Source organism: Liolophura sinensis, chromosome 10 (genome assembly GCF_032854445.1).
Source record: "Liolophura sinensis isolate JHLJ2023 chromosome 10, CUHK_Ljap_v2, whole genome shotgun sequence".
NCBI lineage: Eukaryota > Metazoa > Mollusca > Polyplacophora > Chitonida > Chitonidae > Liolophura > Liolophura sinensis.
In genome coordinates this window covers 4357208-4377034 of record NC_088304.1, presented here as the reverse complement: position 1 = coordinate 4377034, position 19827 = coordinate 4357208, and the positions used below count along the sequence as shown (strand labels likewise).

At 40.2% G+C, this 19827-nt stretch overlaps 2 protein-coding genes across 2 annotated transcripts in view; both read right to left on the bottom strand.

The window, feature by feature from the left end:
• LOC135476426 (uncharacterized) overlaps positions 1-5957 on the bottom strand; it is a 58229-nt gene extending 52272 nt beyond the window's left edge. Inside the window, exons 1-6 of the mRNA XM_064756453.1 lie at positions 5953-5957; positions 5247-5447; positions 4295-4656; positions 2658-2766; positions 1786-1977; positions 828-1028 (exon numbers count right to left, since the gene is read on the bottom strand). Of these exons, the coding sequence (XP_064612523.1) occupies positions 828-1028; positions 1786-1977; positions 2658-2766; positions 4295-4656; positions 5247-5447; positions 5953-5957 (1070 nt within the window). The remainder of the gene's footprint in view (positions 1-827; positions 1029-1785; positions 1978-2657; positions 2767-4294; positions 4657-5246; positions 5448-5952) is intronic.
• Positions 5958-7668: 1711 nt separating this feature from the next.
• The window catches only part of LOC135476425 (uncharacterized), a 40510-nt gene continuing 28351 nt past the window's right edge, over positions 7669-19827 (bottom strand). Inside the window, exons 21-34 of the mRNA XM_064756452.1 lie at positions 19284-19657; positions 18674-18715; positions 17844-17952; positions 17454-17678; positions 16801-17025; positions 16263-16508; positions 14881-15260; positions 13955-14043; positions 13434-13623; positions 12640-12748; positions 11301-11546; positions 10694-10945; positions 8809-9185; positions 7669-7760 (exon numbers count right to left, since the gene is read on the bottom strand). Coding sequence (XP_064612522.1) covers positions 7669-7760; positions 8809-9185; positions 10694-10945; positions 11301-11546; positions 12640-12748; positions 13434-13623; positions 13955-14043; positions 14881-15260; positions 16263-16508; positions 16801-17025; positions 17454-17678; positions 17844-17952; positions 18674-18715; positions 19284-19657 — 2956 coding nt within the window. The remainder of the gene's footprint in view (positions 7761-8808; positions 9186-10693; positions 10946-11300; positions 11547-12639; positions 12749-13433; positions 13624-13954; positions 14044-14880; positions 15261-16262; positions 16509-16800; positions 17026-17453; positions 17679-17843; positions 17953-18673; positions 18716-19283; positions 19658-19827) is intronic.

The window sequence follows — 19827 nt, the reverse complement described above, 5'->3', positions numbered from 1 at the left end:
ATCAAACAGTGCAAGTACTTGAATTCTGCAAAGTGCATAGAATTTTCATTTAAAAAGCTACATTGGACAAATTAATATTACAAATCACAATGTGTGAAAGCGACTTGACAACTGAAGAATATTGCGCATGGTAATCTGGACATAAACATATGTCCAAAACAACTCCCTACTTAGAGTCAAATATAGGTTAGGAAATATTACTTGTCATGCTGATATCCACATTTCTCCAGAGGGATGTCCGACATCCTACCTTCCAAACAAACCTCAAACAACATTTAAAGGTAAAGACCACTCTAAAAAGAAGTATATATGAGATGAAAGACCTTTAAAAACTATCCAACAAAACAGTTGGATTTATTTTTTTTGAATGTTTTTAACCAAGTAAAATTGTGTAAAAAGATCAGATTCTACGGTGGTCTGTTGTGACCTGGAAGGTATCAATTATGTCATATCTATATTTTTTGCCTGAAATAATTTGTTTCAAGGTCAAATCAGTGAATACATTCATAGATCTGTGTGTGAATGCATTTTGAATGATGAAATGTAGCAGTCTAATGTGTGTTAAGTAGAATAAACCTGATGTGACTTACATGGTCCCATTGTAGACATAAAAGGCCACCATAGAATAAAATACTCCAATGCGTTTTACTAAGTTCAACAAATTGTAAAGAATAAATCCAACTATTTTGCTGGACAGTTTTTAATGGTCTTTCATCTGATGCATACTTCATTTTAGAGTGGTCTTTACCTTTAATAAGAAAATTACTGGCTGTACACAATAAAGAATGTGACACATAATGTGACCCTGGGAGGTCATTAAAACTTACTCGCACTTCTCTCGTCTGGACAACAAAGAGAGCTGCTTTAATATGGCAGTTACACAGTCAAGCGATACAGTACAGGGATTATCAGGAAGGCACTTAATCTGTGAGCGAAGGTTGTCCACGTCCGAGCGGCGATTTGCGATAAATGACGCACTACAGTTGCCTGAGTGCTCTGTGATACATCTTTCTGCCTCGTCTACAGCCCTGGAAGTTCAAACACCAAACAGAACACAGCATTTATATCATGATGAGTCAGCCTTTAAGAAAAAAAATTATATTCAAAATTATGTTAAACAAATGTGTCTTGTGTCACAAATTAACATGAAAATCAACACAGAGATACTCCACTAATTTAAAATACAAAATTGAGGCTAGGTACACCAATCACTACACATTCATCTGGCCCCTCCTTCCATGATGTTCCTTTGAGCTTCATGGTATGACACCCAGGTGTGCCTAACCAAATGTGTCCCATTTCGAGACCATTTTCCATTTTCCTTGCACCTAAAGGCTTTGATCACACAGAGATGGAGGTGACTATATTGTCAAAATTACGCGGTAGTTGATGTAAATCTGAAAATTTGCTCACAAGTTACAAAATCTGATGTCATCAAGTACAGTTCTCAGAATATCAACCATTCTTGACTTCTCAACACCTTCTCATTTCACTGCCACAGGCAAGTGAAGTGCCTTGTATGTGACATTTAACAATTCAGTGCTGTTTCCTGTACTTATTTCCTGTTGTTTGTCACCATATTCAAAGGATTTTACTCTTTCACCATGGCAGTCAACTTCATGGGGTGGAGGAAATAGGAGTGCCCAAGATTACTGACAAACTTTCCCAAGCGTGTCAAACAGGTACTGTATGTAGACCATTTTGATCTACGAAGTCTGCAACAAATAGTCCGTTGCAATTTTCTAAAGATCCTAAACCATATGCAATGACTACCCCACCACGTACCTGCACGCTGAATCTGTCTTCATGAGTGCATTGGCAGTCGCAATGCATCCGTACAGTGCCACGTCATCGCAAAGATCGCAAAACTGTTGCACCGTATTCACAGCAACCATGACCTGGGAAACCACTGCCAATGTCTGACCAATACAGGTCAGGGGCAGGTTGTTGACACAAGTGGACAAGGTCACAGTTTCTCTGAAAATATAAAGTAATGCAGGCTTTAGTCTAATCATTTAATTTATTTAGTTGTTTATTTGGTTGGCGTCAAGAATATTTCGCTCATACGATGGTGGCCAAAATTATGGTGGGAGGTGGCTGGATAGAGCCAGAGAGAAACCCTTGGCCATTTGCAAGTTGCCAGCAGACCTTCCTATATAGGGCCCTAACTGGTTGAAAATCTTCATACAGAACTGTTTTTCTGCCATTAAACTCTGAAGGCTGTATTTTGTGTCATAGCTTGTTTTATTGTCATTATGTAGATCTTACAGAGACCTGTAGGATGTACATTTTGAGAACAAACCCAGCATGTTGATCGCGTGTGTCCCGTGAAAACGTTTGGGACATGATCACTGTCTAACAATAATGATAATAATAATAATACTCATATTTTCTGAGGGAGATCATGTGCTGGCAATAGTATTTTTAGATCCTTGATACAGAATTTGAACAGAACTCCACATTACTCAGCATTACACCCATTAAGTGTGAACAATTGGGAAGAAAATTACAGGTCACACATACATACATGGATAACAAGTTCATTCCTGTATAGTTATAGGTGTTTCCAAGTTACACTTTGTATGTGTGTTATGGGTGTTTAGGTGTTTAGGTGTTTAGGTTTGGTTTGGTCTTTATGTCAGCCTTAGTGTACCTACCTGCAGTGGTCCGAATAATCTGGTGTGTCGTCAGTGGCCAGGTAACTCAGGAATCCATCTGTACACTGGAGCAAGTGTTTAACAGTACACTCTGTGAGCACAGGTAGCACTACAACATCGGCAACAAAAACACTACAACATCAGTAACAAAAGCACTACAACATCAGCAACAAAAACACTATAACATCAGCAACAAAAACGCTACAACAACTGCATGAACCTATAAAAACTTATTTCGTCTGGGCATATGAAAGTATAGCTATCACATTTTTTCAATGCATTTAAAAGCAGTAACCCTTACAGACATGAGGTGTACACCTCAGTGTGAGGTATAGATGACACCCCATCTATATTATCTGAGGTGTACTCTACCTCAAGTACGCCCCAGCCATATGCCTATGCCTCAGATGTATCTCAGGAACGCTAAAAAATATTTAAAAAGTTAAACAAAAGCGAATGACATACCACAGGTACACCTCAAAATCTTTGACAGTTTTTGAGTGGTTTTTGAACACATAATAATGTACCTCAGGAACCTTGAAAAAAAATCCACACTCAGAAGATGTACCCCAGGTATACCTTAGAAACTTTGCCAGTTTTTGATTATAATTTAGTGCGCATGTACCCCAGCTACACCTCAGCCACTTTTTTGAAGTTTTAAAACAAAAGATCAGATTTACACTTTACTTCAGACAAAATGGTGGGTACAAAATTACAAATATTTTTGTGCAAAACAAAGATGTTTACTAAATACATCTAAGCCTTTGTCTTACCCTATACTGACTTGCAATTCAGTGTGCAAATATTGACCAATCACAGAGCATGGATATATTTCCCCATGATTATTCCAAGATGGCCGCCCTGAACGATGTACATATATATATGCATTGAACGATGCTTCCTGGGACAGAATTTGTAACATGTTTAGGCACATGAACAGTTCTAAAGGGCATAGAAAAGGAGCAGCACTATATTTTGATCAAGCAGCTAGAAAGCCTCATATAAATGTATATCCATTGTTGTTGTTGTTAGTCAACTCAGATTTACAGATACTGTAAACAAAGAGCAGCATGGACTAACAAACTTACTTAAATTTATCTATAATTTATACAGCTAATATTTAAGTGTTCCAAGCTTATTTTCTATCGAAATAAAAGTGAAAACAGTGTACATCCACCCTGCTTATAAGCATATACCTCAGCTATACCTCAGTTGTACCTCAGATACACCTCAAACATCATACTTTTTACCTAATATTTACAGGGTACACCTCCACTGAAGTGTACCACAGGTAAACTTGAGGTACTAATTTGCATAACTGGCAGTACCTCACATACATCTTCTATACACCTCACATACACCTTAAGTATACCTTAGACACACCTTGGTTCAGATATGCTACACCCCAATGCTACACTCCACAAATACCTCAAGTATATCTCCAGTACACCTTAAAGGGGTAAGGGAGATGTAAATTATGACAAAACTTGCTGGCCTGCATACAAGACAAAAAAATACATATCATGAATTACAAAGTTTGGAACATAACAATTATACGTCATGAAGAAATTCTGTCCTTCTTCATAACTAATAAAGTATTTACATGAAGAAAATCGCCCTGAAACCAAACACCTCACCTGTTGCACTACAAACTTTTTGGACAAAAGTTTCGCCTTGCACGAAAATTTCTTGTAGGATGGTTGCAAACTCCATGTTTTTCAAGAAGACTACTGACAGCTCTGTATTTATGCACGCCAGTTTTGTTTGTCTGACGGCACACAAGCGTTGTACACGGCTAGTGCCCGCAGCGTTCAGGATCTGCTCCACAACGGTGCTGTATTCAGCGAAGCACGTGGTGAGGTTTCTGACTGGTGTCTCAAAGCAGTTATCTGTTTGAATCCCTTGTATTTCACTGAGGATGTTCGATACTTCTATCAAAGCTGACCCAGCACATTCCCGAGTGTGACCCGCCACACAAATGCGGGCCTCCGTGATACCTCTGCGGATGAATAACAGTGTGCATTGGCATAACTGTTTCATTTCTATTTGTCCATTTGCACTATTTCTTTGGCTGATGTTTAATGCCATACTTATCAAAACTTTCATACGATCATGACGATGGCAACAGGTATGTGATAAGTGGAGGAAACCAGTGTGCCCAGTGAAACATTGGAGTGTTATACAGGTGAGTTTTTCCATGTGTATCTACTTTAGTCATTCATGGGTAGGTCTTGCAGCAACCTGTGGATGGTAGTGGGCTTCCTCCTAAACCCTGCCCTGTTTTCTCCAACCATAATGCTGCCTTGCCATTGTATAAATGAAATATTCTTGAGTATGGCATAGAACAACAATCAAATATATAAATAAATTTTCCAAGCGTGATATATCTGTCATGTTGGTGGAAGGTAAATAATCCCCTCCAAACTTCATGTAAGGCTACACGAGAACATCATTTACCACGAACTGCCAACAAGGTCCTGGGAACAAGTAGGGAAATCTCTAAAATTCCTGGTGTGAGAATTTACCATAAATGATCATAGTTGCATTCTTTCACAAGTCACCCCAAAAACACCAAAACACTCCACTCACAGGCACACATCCGTCAATGACTTCAACTGTGTCAGACAGCCTTGAGCCTGCCTGATCTGGCAGAGGACTGGTGTACAGAGGTCACCGAGTGTGCCCAAGACAACATCAATGTTTTTCTCAGCCTCCGAAACTATGGGGGTGACAGAATCTTCACAGGTGAACCCGCTTGTCCGCACACAGTCAACAGCCACTTCATAAGCCCTGCAGAAAACATATATACAACAGATTGTAAAACAAAATATTGAAAAAACTCAGAAATGGTATCAAGACTACCAAGCAGCTCGCCTGTAGGGGGAACATGACTGCACAACTTCATCTCAATACACCATGTACTGAAAGTGTGAATTTGATAATTTACGGTAATTAATATACACACAGAGCATCAACAATGAAACATTTCCCTTGTGTCATTGTGCTGTACATGCATGTAAAACTTCAGGTCAATACATGCTGTACTGTTTGAGATACCACCCATGACATTTTATGTAACAATGATTCTTATGCACAATACACTAAGCCAGGAATTTAGGGTATTTAACATGCACACACTGAATCAATGATGGAATATCCCCCTCATGCTATTGTGCTCTAAATGTGTGCAAATCATGAGCTTGATAAACACACTACTTTTTGAGATACCACCCCTAACATTTTGTTTAACATAGCTTTCCCTGCTATTGGATGCTGACGCCTATACTCTCAGTACCACATAAGCAGTGCTTTGTACTCACAAATGAGGTTATCTAGTGTTTAGCACGATTCTGGAACAAAAAAGTCTGAACAAAAGTATACCTGTTTCTTAAATAAAGCCAACTTAATACAAACAATGTTCCAGAAATTTGTAGTTTCTATCATGTTATATCACTCTTCACTTCTGACAGTTGATAAAGTTTGATAACACTTTAAATATTTGAAAGTGGAGAATTATTGGAATTTTGATAGAAGATACTCTTTGAGAAGATAATTTTGAGAAGTGAATACTTAGAATTATCACTTATCAATTTGAGATGAGTACACTGAATTCTAAATATGAATACTGTTTTGACAATGGATACAATTTTGACAATGAATACTTTGAATGTTGAAGTATGTATGTTCTATGGTTCTAAGAGCCGTAGATTGAGAAGTTCTTATCTGTTGACAAAACCATCCCTGTCCCTATCCATCACATTTCCTTTTCCCTCTCTATCTATAACGGGGTTTGACTTACGGACATATTTCAGCTGATGCTGACGGTGTGATGGTTCCTGTCGCATTGACCAGCGTCTCAAAATCAACAGAACACTGGCGTACCTCTTCCACAACGCATTTCACTTCACAGCGAACCTTTCGTATAACGTCCAGCCAATCAATGACCTCCCTGAAGGAACTTTTCCGCTGGCCTGAGCAAGAGTAGACTGATGTTGTTACGCAGTTGCGCACGGACTGGTATGAGCTGAAAAAAGATTCCAGTCAAATCCTGAATATCCAGATTCAGAGTTAATGACCAGCTGTTTGAGGCTTAATATTAACGTAGCTTTCAGTATATTATGGTCACATCATGCCAGCGTTTCTTTATGGCATGATGCTCCGTACAGCTGCATATTCAATGTGCAACCTCACTGAAACATCATGTCAAAGCCAGACTGGACACCTGACCTAGTCTCAGTATACAGATGCCAGACAGGACACCTGACCCAGTCTCAGTATACAGATGCCAGACAGGACATCTGACCCAGTTTCAGTATACAGACACCAGACAGGACACCCAGCCCAGTTCAGGGGACAGTTTCACCTCTTCCTTGCACATGACCTATTACCCCTGCGGTTTATCAACATCTTCTCACTCCTAATCGTTTCTCAGGTACTTACACCTATTTCACCCGAAACAGAAAGGAAATCTCCAGATTACACTATTAATATCCCATGCATATACATGTGAAATGCTTTCAGAATTACAGAAAGTTGTACGAAATATGTATGATGTAATGGTTTTTATGTACACAAACTGAGAGCATACATGTACGCTGCTAACAGGTTACCATACCTGCACACCAGAGCTCTATCTCCCAAAGGTGTGACATCAAAGGCGATCAGCTCATACAACTCAGATTTGACACACTGGCTGGCTTGATTCACCTTACAGGTGTCTGGCTCTGAAAATGGAACAAAATGCAGTATTTACAGTATATACAATGTATGCCACAGAAAAATGGAACAGCACTAATATAGGTGAAATGAGACAGCCACCATAGAATCATGCCAAAGACACCCAGACATGACGCCTCATCTAGTCACATTATACTCACACCATGCCAACCAGTCCTGTTTCCTTGCTCTTACCTCTCGGTGTTGAGCACCAAGCCAGACAGCAGCTAGTAACATTTTAAAAGTCTTTGGTAAGACTCCGAGATCTCCGGACTTTGAGGCAAATGTTCATCGTTCATTCCCAGATATACAGTGATTTTTTTTTCTTCCCCTGATTTTTCTTACCTTGCTTGATAGGAATAACATTCTGGCTTTCTGTTTCATTCACTGAAAATACCAAAACAAAAAATCTGATGTACACACAAAATGATAATCAATCGCATTTAATGTTCAAATGTTTAGACTGATCAAATGACTTTTATGCCACACTCTAGAATATTGCACTTCATACAGGATACTGGTCAGGTTTATGGGTAGAAAAAAGGAATTCACAGCTCTTCACCAGTTACTTGATAACTGAGCTGGATTTGAACCCATGACCTCACTGGCCAAGGACTCATTGTCTTCAGCAAAGGCCACAGCATTAGGGTATTGATTCAGTAAGGGCTCAAGCTAAATGTTCTGAAGGTAAATGTCCACAGTAGCTGAATCCACATATAAAAGCATTTTGGAACTTCAGTAATTCTTAAGTTCTTTAGTGATTACTTTTAACAGTGATAGTGATGACGATGTGAGGCACGTGATGACGATGTGAGGCATGTGATGACGATACACCTATATGTAGTGGTTATATTAAGGCATGTGAACAAGTGATGATGATACACCTATATGTAGCGGTTATAATAAGGCATGTGAACAAGTGATGATGATACACCAATGTGTAGTGGTTATATTAAGGCATGTGAAGAAGTGATGACAATACACCTATATGTAGTGTTTATAATAAGGGATGTGAAGAAGTGATGATGATACACCTATATGCAGTGGTTATATTAAGGCATGTGAAGAAGTGATGACAATACACCTATATGTAGTGGTTATATTAAGGCACGTGAAGAAGATACACACAAGTCTGGTGTCAATATCATGACATGTGAAGACATTCAAAACAAATAATGTACTTGTTACAGCTTGGTAATACTGCATTGATGCATACAACAAATTATACGTTACACAATCTTACAGAATTCAGTCTTGCAGTAGTCAATCCCACAGCACTCTTAAGCCCTCCCCTCTCCCACTCACCTCCACCAAAAAAATCAAAAAACAGCAGCCTGTAAAGCCAAGAATCTTATAAGGCCTCAGCTTGTCAGACATGTAGGAGAGTTCTTATAACTGTAAATTATGTAATAAATATTTCCAAGGTAATACAAACCTTGTTGACAAAATTTGTCCCAAATCCACTGAACAGCCGGGATGAGTTTGTTCACCTCGTCGGTTATAACCTCTAGCCTTTGACCTGCGGGGATACTGTCTAGACACTCACGGAATTCTGCAATCAGACCGCACAACCCACCACGCCCCTCCATGGGGTTCTCCAGTGCAGCGGAAAGCTCATCTGCCAGCTTTGTTGTACAGGTGTATAGCTCCGTCAACTCGTCTGGTTTTTCTGGCTGGGGTGGTTGTACATCAGGACACTCCACCTCCACTTCTGTCAGGTAAAGTTTGACCTCCTCGATGAGTGGTGCCACCTGGAGGACGTTGCAAGCGCCAGTGTGGTCAGAAATACACTGGTATGTCTCATTGGTTCTCCTGAAACAACCAACCAAAAACAAACAATAGAAATGTCTTTAATATGACCATGATTCAGAAGTTATCCATCTCACTGGTATTATAGATCTGGTGACATTTCAAAATGAATTTTAACATATATGGGGCCCTGGAAGTTTTGGAAACATGTTCACAAAAAGAGGTGGCAAGACTAATCTGAGAATAAAGGTCAAAAGTCAGTCTAGTCCCATGTAGAATCATTTCAATAGTTCTCATATGTTGACAAGATTTAGTGTTCGTTTGTTTACTTAGAGTTTAACGTTGCTTTCAACATAATTTCAGTCAAATAAAAATGGTCTCTTTTGTTGACAACATACAATGTTTGTTTCTTCGCTTGGGGTTTTAACACTGATTTCCACATTACAGTCACATCATGAAGATCTTCTTATTCTTGCAGAAAGTCAGACCCAATGCTGACTTCTACAATGCTGCCTCAATGAAACACTATGCCAAAGACACAGGACAAGATTATACCTGCACCAGTGCACACTAAATGGTCTGTTCCGCTTTCTGCTCAGCACCAAGTGAGTTAGTATCAACATTGTTGTGACAATTATGACTTCATTCGTGACTGAGTGCCAGATCTGACGTTTATGTCGCAGGTGCACTAAGCACTATGCAATTGCAGTTGTTAAAAAAAATGACGTAAAACCGCAAGCATACGTGCACGCATAACGTAACTGCAGCCGGATAATAACCAGTCCACAAACTCAGACCCACGAGAGTAGTCCAAATGTCAGTGACACCAATGAGAGTCTAACGTACCTGCAGCCGGATAATAACCAGTCCACAAACTCAGACCCACGAGAGTAGTCCAAATGTCAGTGACACCAATGAGAGTCTAACGTACCTGCGGCCGGATAATAACCAGTCCACAAACTCAGACCCACGAGAGTAGTCCAAATGTCAGTGACACCAATGAGAGTCTAACGTACCTGCAGCCGGATAATAACCAGTCCACAAACTCAGACCCACAAGAGTAGTCCAAATGTCAGTGACACCAATGAGAGTCTAATCATACCAGTTACATTCTATTTTATGACGTAGTTTGTAGTTAGTGCTATCAGCGGAATGACAACCATAGCCTACGTAAAATCTGTCCGTCTTAGCTGTGCAGTCTTTTCTTCTTTTCATCAGTATATATCTACATCACCTTTATTCCTCAGTCTTATCACATATGAAAGGACAAATTTCAGTACCATTTATGTATCTTTTTTTTTAACCAGAGACAGAACTACAGTAGTTGGGTCATTCACATCAGGACTTCAAAAAAGTATAATTTTGTCAGCCTAAATGAAAGATTACCGTCGGAAGATCCTTGTATAAACACCTTGCAAACATGTGAATAGGTTAAAGAATCACAGTTATATGTGCTTATATGTTAAAGAGGTATTTCACTAAGGGCAGAAAATGAAGTAGTTTTACACAGCCTGAAACCAGCTTTTCTAAGGTGTAAAGCGTTCCAAATTTTATGCCATAGTTAAACCTACCTGCAGATCTCTTCATCTGTCCTCGCGTCCGGTTTGAGGATCCAATCAATGAAGTCCTGAACACATTCCTTCCCGTCACTCAGTTGACAGACAGGGCCGACCTCTGGGGGTAAGGGGTCATACACACAAGTCCCGCCCACCACACTGAGCGCCACACGTAGCGACTCATAAACCAGGGACACAGCCTCTTTCTGAGCGTCCATGCACAAAGCTGTACGGGAACGCACACACTTCAGGGTCCAGTTCACATTTCTGTTCCAGAAGAAAAAAAAAATGATTAGAAGGATGCAATCCATATTTGGAGTGTCACGACTATACTCTATATTAAACAGAGGTCTTTACCAGATGATCCGAGCACCCATAGTACACCACCCACCCTTTTCGAGTTGCTGATGAACCCGATCATGTTCCATAACTTGTGCAAGGCATTGGTGTAAGACTAAGCAAAGAGCTTTCTTGACAACTTCATGCCGACGACATCAAGAGAACAAATCCACTTTCCAAAATGATATCATACTTACACACATATCTTCTAATCAAGCTTTACACGAATACCGTATTATCTTACTCACATATTATTCTTCCAGATCCAAATCAAGATACTTACACACAGATTTTCTCATCCACTTCCAAATCTACTGCACTCAAATCAACGCTCAGTCGGCTAACACAGTCATGAGCAGCTTCTATAGCACAAGTCTCCTCGGGTTCAAGGTCAGTGGGGTCAAAGTCTGCGCATACTTCTCGTGTTTCCTGTCTGAACGTGTCCAGAATCATTGAGAAGAAGTTTTGTCCAATCACAGTGCATGTAGCAGTTGCCACGACAACACATTGTTCTTTCATCCAAAGTTTCCTGTAGAAAAAAAATCCAGTACTTTTTTACTTCAACCTAGATCAGTTAACAATAATTATGTGAAAAATACTGGCTAAGTTAAGCTCCATTAACTCCCAGCTTCTTCAAAAGAGTTACATGTAAGTGTATTTCTGATTTCAAATGATGCTAATTAATACATGCACATAACAATGAGAATCTCAAGTCGGTGTCTTTACATGTCCTTATAAAAAATCCTGGTTTCAGTTTTATGGTTTGCAGTTCAAACCTGACAAGGCATAACGTAACTCCTGTAACTTAGACTCAGCCATCTGAGAATGAATGATTTTTGCTTAACACTGCTTAAGCAATACTGCAGCCATACCTTGTGAATCTGTCATTTGACTCATCTTCTGATTGCAGCCCTATCATCTGACTCATACTCAGAATCTGTCATCTGACTCATCTTCTGACTGCAGCCCAATCATCTGACTCATACTCAGAATCTGTCATCTGACTCATCTCCTGATTGCAGCCCAATCATCTGACTCATACTCATATTCAGTATCTGTCATTTGACTCATCTTCTGATTGCAGCCCAATCATCTGACTCATACTCAGAATCTGTCATCTGACTCATCTCCTGATTGCAGCCCAATCATCTGACTCATACTCATGTTCAGTATCTGTCATTTGACTCCACAACAGAACGTGAGTATCACTTAACTTACCCACAGATGTGACTCTTTTGTTTGACTCTGATCACAGTTATACCACTGATTTTGACCCGTCACTCATCAATCATTCATCTGTCATCTGACTCTATGAGCCACTGATTGTACTTACTTGTGTGGGGGCCTCCGTGGCTCAGTTGGTTAGCGCGCTAGCGCAGCATAATGACCCAGGAATCTCTCACCAATGCAGTTAAATCCAGCTCATTCTGGCTTCCTCTCCGGCTGTACATGGGAAGGTCTGTCAGCAACCTGTGGATGGTCATGGGTTTCCGTCGGGCTCTGCCCAGTTTCCTCCCACCATAATGCTGGCCTCCGTCGTATAAGTGAAATATTCTTGAGTACGGCTTAAAACACCAATCAAATAAATAAATAAATAAATACTTACTTGTGACAAGACTTACCCACAGACTGTGTGCCTCTCATTGTAAGGGACAACAGGATTCAGTAGAACCTCTAGGGCAACATTACCCAAACACTTCACAGCGCTGTCTATATCACAACTGGACGGTTCTACAAACAACACCGACGACATATTATCAAAACCGAAAATCCTGTCTAACCCTTATATTGAAATCCACGCTTGCTAAAAACAAAGCTACGTCCACACGTTCTACTGAACAATTACTGGTATTGTATATCTCAACCCAGCTAATATATACTTAAATTTCTATGTATTATATTAGAACCAACGTAATCTGCTTTAATAATAATCTTGTTATGTATTTGATTCTTCTTAATGTCTATATTTATCAACCCATGATTATTTGAATATAAGACCTGCTGTAATTTAGCTATGTTTCATTTTACTGCTCTATCATAATGTAGCAGGGTCATACTGACTGAGACCACCGTTTTGAGTTCAGGAAATATGATCCACCTTCTTGCAAAGCTGATGATATACAAGTACGGCCTCAGTCAACTGCTTTTGATACACCTGAATCATTAGGTTCTTCTGTAAGAGGTAAGACACATGAAGAAAAACCACAGTCCCAGCTCACAGAGTTCCACCAGCATTTCAAAAAGTACATTAAAATCTTGCCATTTAATAGCCCTATAAATCAGCTGACTGAGGGTGAAATATCTTGTATACAGTACTGACTATCAAAAAATGACATAAAAAAACAGCAAGCTGTAAACTGCACTCCAGATAATGTAAAGTTAAAGAAAATCTTGAATTAGGCTCACACCAGCTCACCTGTAATCGTCACATTTTGAGCGAAGTCTAAAGGTTCTCCGCCTGGCTCATTGCACAAGTTATCATGACAACAGTACCAGGTTTTCTTCCCACTGCCGTTCGTCCTTGACTTACAAGCATTTGGGTTTTTACAGCCTTTAGAGATGAGAATGTTCCCATTCCCTCTGTCATCTATTACAGTCTCACAGGCCTGAAGACATTTGTACAGATTCAATTAACAAGCGATATTTATCAGCTGTATGTGCTTGTAGCGCACTTACAAATAGTTTTAACAAAGTACAGTTTATGACAGATATCATCGGTTCCAACTAATGCACACTGATACCATTTTCATGGCACTAAGAAGGAGCATTTCACCCAGTCCAGCACCCATAAAAGAAAAGTACATTTGGCAGTTACCAAACATTTATGAATTTAATTCCAATGAATTTGAATTCTCAAGCTGAAACAAATTTGGGCCACAGTAGAAGAATTTGAAAGCAAAAGCTGATGAGTTTCTCATTAAAAGGGAAAGGCTGTACCTGTTTGTTATGAGGGCAGATTTGTGGCTCTGTGTTACACAAGTCATTGTCATCTTCTCTGTGACAGCTATAACAGGCCAGAGGAGGGTCTGGAAAGTAAACAACTCATTTCTGACACCACCTGTTCTTCAACATGGAATATACCTGGGAATCAAGTAACTGCTTACATGTATGTATTATTGACACAGATTTTCTGACATGCATGTATATACGAACACCTGCAGCACGGTGCAAAGAGGCCCTCAGCAATGCGGTCACAGGCTTTGGATGGTCATGGATTTCCCCTGGGCTCCTCCCACCAAAACGCTGGCCACAATTACATGAGATATTCAAGACTACAGTGTAAAGAACCCATCAAATAAATAAACAAGTAGTATATATGAACACTTTTTGTGTTTTTTCTTTAAAAAAAACAACACACACATACCCTTTTATATACTTATTTGATAGCTGCTTAATATCATACTCTCCAATTCTGAGGATGTCAGTAATATCCCTGGAGAAAACCAACAACCTTTGGCAATCTACTGGGGAACTTGCCAACCTGTGATGTATATGCACAAAATTGTAGCCACATGGGGAAACTCTTCCCACGCAAATGCACCCCTTGAACACATTGGCTGACTGTCGATCTCTTGAAATACATTGTTACTACGTTACCAGTCTGCCCAAAAATTATCATCACAAAGGCAGTCATTAACAATGGAATTATTTGATTTATTTTACAATAGAAAGTTATCTTCAAAAAATGCCTCAGGTGTATCCATCGCTAATAGCTTGTTCTCACCAAGGCCCCACAATCAATGAAACTGGTGAAAATCCAGAAATTATTTAATGTCAGTGTTGACCCCACATTTCATATGCATAGGTCAGATCAATTATTACATTTTTGTGACAATTTGGTACATTGCATAAAAATTAATTACCTTGAGCTCTACACTGTGTGTCAGCCAGGTTCATCAAAGAGCCTAGAGCCTCATGCAAGAAGGCTTTCACAAAGGGGGGCAACTCTTCCAGTTTTTCCTTGCCACAGTCTACCAAGGTATGAATGGCATCACACATGAAGGTTTGATACTGAGACGGGTCTCTCTGAAGCCACTCCCCTATAAACGCCATGAAGTCGACGAGACAGGAGGAGAGAGGGTTAAGGCCTACTGTAAGTCCCACATCCTCGGGGTAAAGGCCACACGTCTGACCAGAAATGGAGAAAAGCCCGTCCAGTCGATAGAAGTAAGCGATGGTGGTTTGTAGGACAGAGCAGGCCAGCAGGTTTTCTGATGTGCAACGCAGAGTTTGGTTCAAGGATCTGGAGTAACATGGAGAAAGATTGTCTGAGTGACTGTATGAATGAATGAACTACTAGTATGTCAGGGTTTCCGCCACAAAATAAATTCAGTCCGTTTGTGGCTGAGGGTTGTCAGTATGGCAGTGGGGAGAGTGAGAGGTTGGTATTCCCCCATCAGTTTTGACTCTTTTGATAAGGTGTTATTCACCATGTCTGCAGCAAAATTCCTGTGTTGTATCAGAACCTTCCGATGAGTAAGTCACCGAAGCAGAAATACATGCCAAAGCTTATGTGTCACTGGCAAAAGTCAGGTGAATCAGGTTGATTTATTTTAACCTTAAAAAGCAAATTCCCAAAATTATTGACGTACAAAGAGATCAGTCAAGTAGACCAATCTTAGACCCGATTTTCAGGCCTACGCTTCTAGCTATTATGCTGGAGCATGCTGGGCCAGTAGTGCTGCATGCACTATCCCCACGTGCATTAGGTCATCCGTATCGGACACAGACATACTAAAAATAGAGACTTTGACCAGATGCAAAACGAGACTCGTCCGTGATGTAGCGAATACACAAGAGTTTTTGGCAAGTGTGCAGATTGGTTTGTTTGGTGTTTAACTATATTTATTACCATCAAAATATCTGTAAAACAATTCAAATATTCCACAGGCCATTGAAAAGACAATTCTTTTTTTTTTTTCACATTTTTCTGTGTCTGAGGGGGATCCATTTCCAGAGGATGGGTACATTTACCAGATGCAAAATGGACCTAGCAGAAACCCTGTGCCAGTATGTGAATGTTCAAATGAGCATGCATTGTTGTCTGATTGGCAGTGTGAATTAATGAATGTACTGATGTAAGCACCCATTATGAGAACAAAGACAAGAACATCTGTGTCAAACATCTTAAAAGTGAACACAAAGCTGTTTGTTCAGACAAAGAAAGTTATCTGTGCTCATAAATAAAGGCACAATCACTGCCATTCATAAATCATCACTTAAAAGGTAAGGAGAAGACACATACACACAATAATCATCATTCAATGTTCCACTTAGCCCCAGGGCTACAGTCTCTGTGTAGGACTCTTCACACTGCTCTGTGACGGAGATGCGGCAAACACCTGGGCGGGGAATGGGCGGACTCACGTCCTGGCAGGTCCCTCCCACAATACTCCACACAAACTCCACAGACTTTTTCACAGGCTTCATCTCATCTTCTCCACAATCCGTTGTCATGGAGTCCACACAGGTAAAAGCGGAGGCCACATCGCTACACAGAAAACGAGTACAGGTAAATGACATTATCACTGATTGGATTAATTGTATTCTCACTAACTAAATTTATCAGGTATGATAACAAAATCCAAAGAAAACCACAAATGATTGTCAGAAACCACTTTGGTAAATGAATGACTTCGTAAGGCGAGCGAAAAAGGAATGGATAGGAAAACAGTGTAAAACAAATACACTATTGGGGAACTTTCTAAACAGGTGTACACATCCAACAAGATTGATATTTTGACTGTTTTACTGGCTTTTCCCTATCTGGTTACTTCACTTACCGGCACAGCTTCTCCTCTTCTCCCATCTCCAACAGCCCCTCCACCAGTGGTAACAGACACTTCTCAGCGCCATCTACATCACAGTTTTGCTCTTCAACACACAGGTCACCAATAGTCTCCACGGCCGAGTGGATTCGCTGACGCACATCCTCCACCAGAGGGCTCTGCTCGGCATCACATGAGGAAACGTACCTCTCCACACATTCCCAGGCAGAATCTAAAGCTCTGAAACATGACATGAGAGGTAAAGGTGACCCATGTTCAAAACAAAAACAGTTATGTCTATTCCTTGTGTTTTCTGTCCACAAATAAATCAGTAACAGAAAACGGGTAGTCATTTTCATGAAAAAATAACAAAAATGAATAAACTAAAATGAAAAAAACAAAACAGTTTTATTTACTTGCACTATACACATAAAATGGTTTCTGCATCTCTGGGAACGGTTTTCAGAGAGAGAATATTTAATATTAAATATCCATATGATATTTAAACCAGAATACATATCAGACAATAAACTCTCAGAGAAAGAGAAATTCCACATTTACCATTAGCTCAATAGCTTCAGATGACTCCGACTTCAGATGTGTCTACAAAGATGGCATCTCCAAAATTTTGGTTTATTAAAAATAAAAAGAACAGAAGCATTACTTACGGACATATCTCTTCAGACAAGAGTGTGCCTTTCAGGGCTGCTTTGGAGAGTAGTGTGGAGAAATCAGAGGAGCAATCAAAAATATCGCTAAAGACACAGGCTTTCTCACAGCGGGTCTCTGTCATCACCTCCACCCATCTGACAGCATCCCTGAATGAGTCTCTCCTCTGGCTAGAACAGTTATAGCTGGATGTCTCCACGCATTCCTTGGTGCTCTCATACTTTCTGATGAAAATCAACACATACAGAAGGCAATCAATGACCAGCAGTGTCAAAAAACCTTAGTCTAATACCTGGGTTTTTATGTACAATACAATATGCCATTCCACACAGAACAAAAAATTGACCATTTTAAAATATAACAACTTAATGTTTACTTCCACGACTTACCCACAAATGACCAATCTGTCACTGATTGGAGTCACGCCATAGGCCACCAGCTCAGCGATTTGCGTCGTGATACACTGAGTTGCCTTCTTCAGACGACATGTTTTAGGCTCTGTGAATTAACAAAATTTTTCCAAATTTTAAACAAAAACACAACTTATTTCTCCATCCATTAAATTTAACGACCAGATTACTTTTGTAAAGCAATTCTGAAAAACTTTTGGTTTGATTTATTTATTTATTTGATGGGTGTTTTACGCCGTACCCAAGAATATTTCACTTATATGACGGCGGCCAGCATTATGGTGGGTGGAAACTGGGCACAGCCCGGGGGAAACCCACGACCATCCACAGGTTGCTGACAGACCTTCCCACTTACGGCCGGAGAGGAAGCCAGCATGAGCTGGACTTGAACTCACAGCGACCGCATTGGTGAGAGGCTCCTGGGTCATTACGCTGCGCTAGCGACTAGCGCGCTAACCGACTGAGCCACGGAGGCCCCCTTTTGGTTTGAGTACTTTTTAAATTCTTTTTCTACCTGGCTTGGAGTGTAAGAGCAATTTGGTTCTGTAAACTAAATTTGAGCACAGTGAACTAATGCCAAATTACAAACATGAAATTTGTCTTCCATAACAAAGACAGCATTAATCTATACACACGGGCACAAAGTAACCTCCATAAATCCACAATAAACTAATGCATTATACAAATCTGCTTATATTTTTGGTGTCAAGATAAAAAAAATCAGCCAGTTTTTGGAGGAGCATGGGGCTGCTGACTTAACTTAATGCGGATTGGTTGAAAAACCTTAGTTCTAACCAAGAGATGCTTACCTTGTTCAGGGGGGATAACTGTTGTGTTGTCTGAATCAGGAACTGTAACCACAACAGACAATGATGATAAAATCTGATGGAGTACTACAAAAGCTCTATATCACTGGATTACGTCCACCAAGGAAGTTAGGCTTTTGACAACATGTATTTGTCTGTCTCTTTGTCCCTTAGCTTTGTTTGTAAACATGAACTTATACATTTAGCTCTCAAAGCCCTTGACACAGCTTTGTGTTATCACACAGCTGTCTAGTTTTCCTAACTGACTGGTGTTTGACCCAGAATAATACGATTTGTACCAGAAACATGGGAACTGTTGATGGTCAGTGCTAAGAGGAATGGCTTATCAGAATTGGGAACATTTCATGGTCAGTACTAAGAACACTCAATTATCAAAATGGGGAACAGTTGATGGTTAGTACTGATAACAATGGGTTATCAGAACTGGGAACAGCTAATAGTGTAAGATACAATGAATTATCAGAACTGGGAACAGCTCATAGTTGGTATTGGGCAAAATGGATTAGCAACACGCGGGACATTTGATGCCAAGTTCTGAGAAAATATAGTCATATGTATCATGAGCTGTTGTGGTGTCTACACTGATGCTTACTGTTCTCACAAAGCTCATCCCAGATACTCTGCACCACAGGGGTCAGTCTGTCCACCTGGTCTGTGACGATCTCCAACATCTGGCCAGAGGGGATGCTATCCAGGCACTCACGGAACTCCACGATGAGATCACAGATTCTACCACGGCCCAACGGGTTTGCCAGCGCGATCGTCAGCTCGTCAATGAGAGACTCCGTGCAGAGATGAAGCTCAATCAGTTCATCTTTTTCCCCGGGCTTTGGAGGGTCTAAGTCCAAACACTCCACCTCCACCTCTGTCAAGTACAGTTGAACATCTCTTACCAGTGGCGCCACCTGGACAGAGTTGCAGCCTGCAGTATGCTCGGAGATACACCTGTACGTCTCATTAGCCATGCTTGAAATGACAGCGAACACAATGCACAATGTTTATATTTAACACAACCTGATCTTCAAAACCATTAACCCTCATAGGCCGGTAAAGTAATATTGTCAAAATCCCAATTCTTCAATAATTTTAGGAAAAAGCATAAATCTGAATTGATTAAAGTATTGAACTGCATGGTT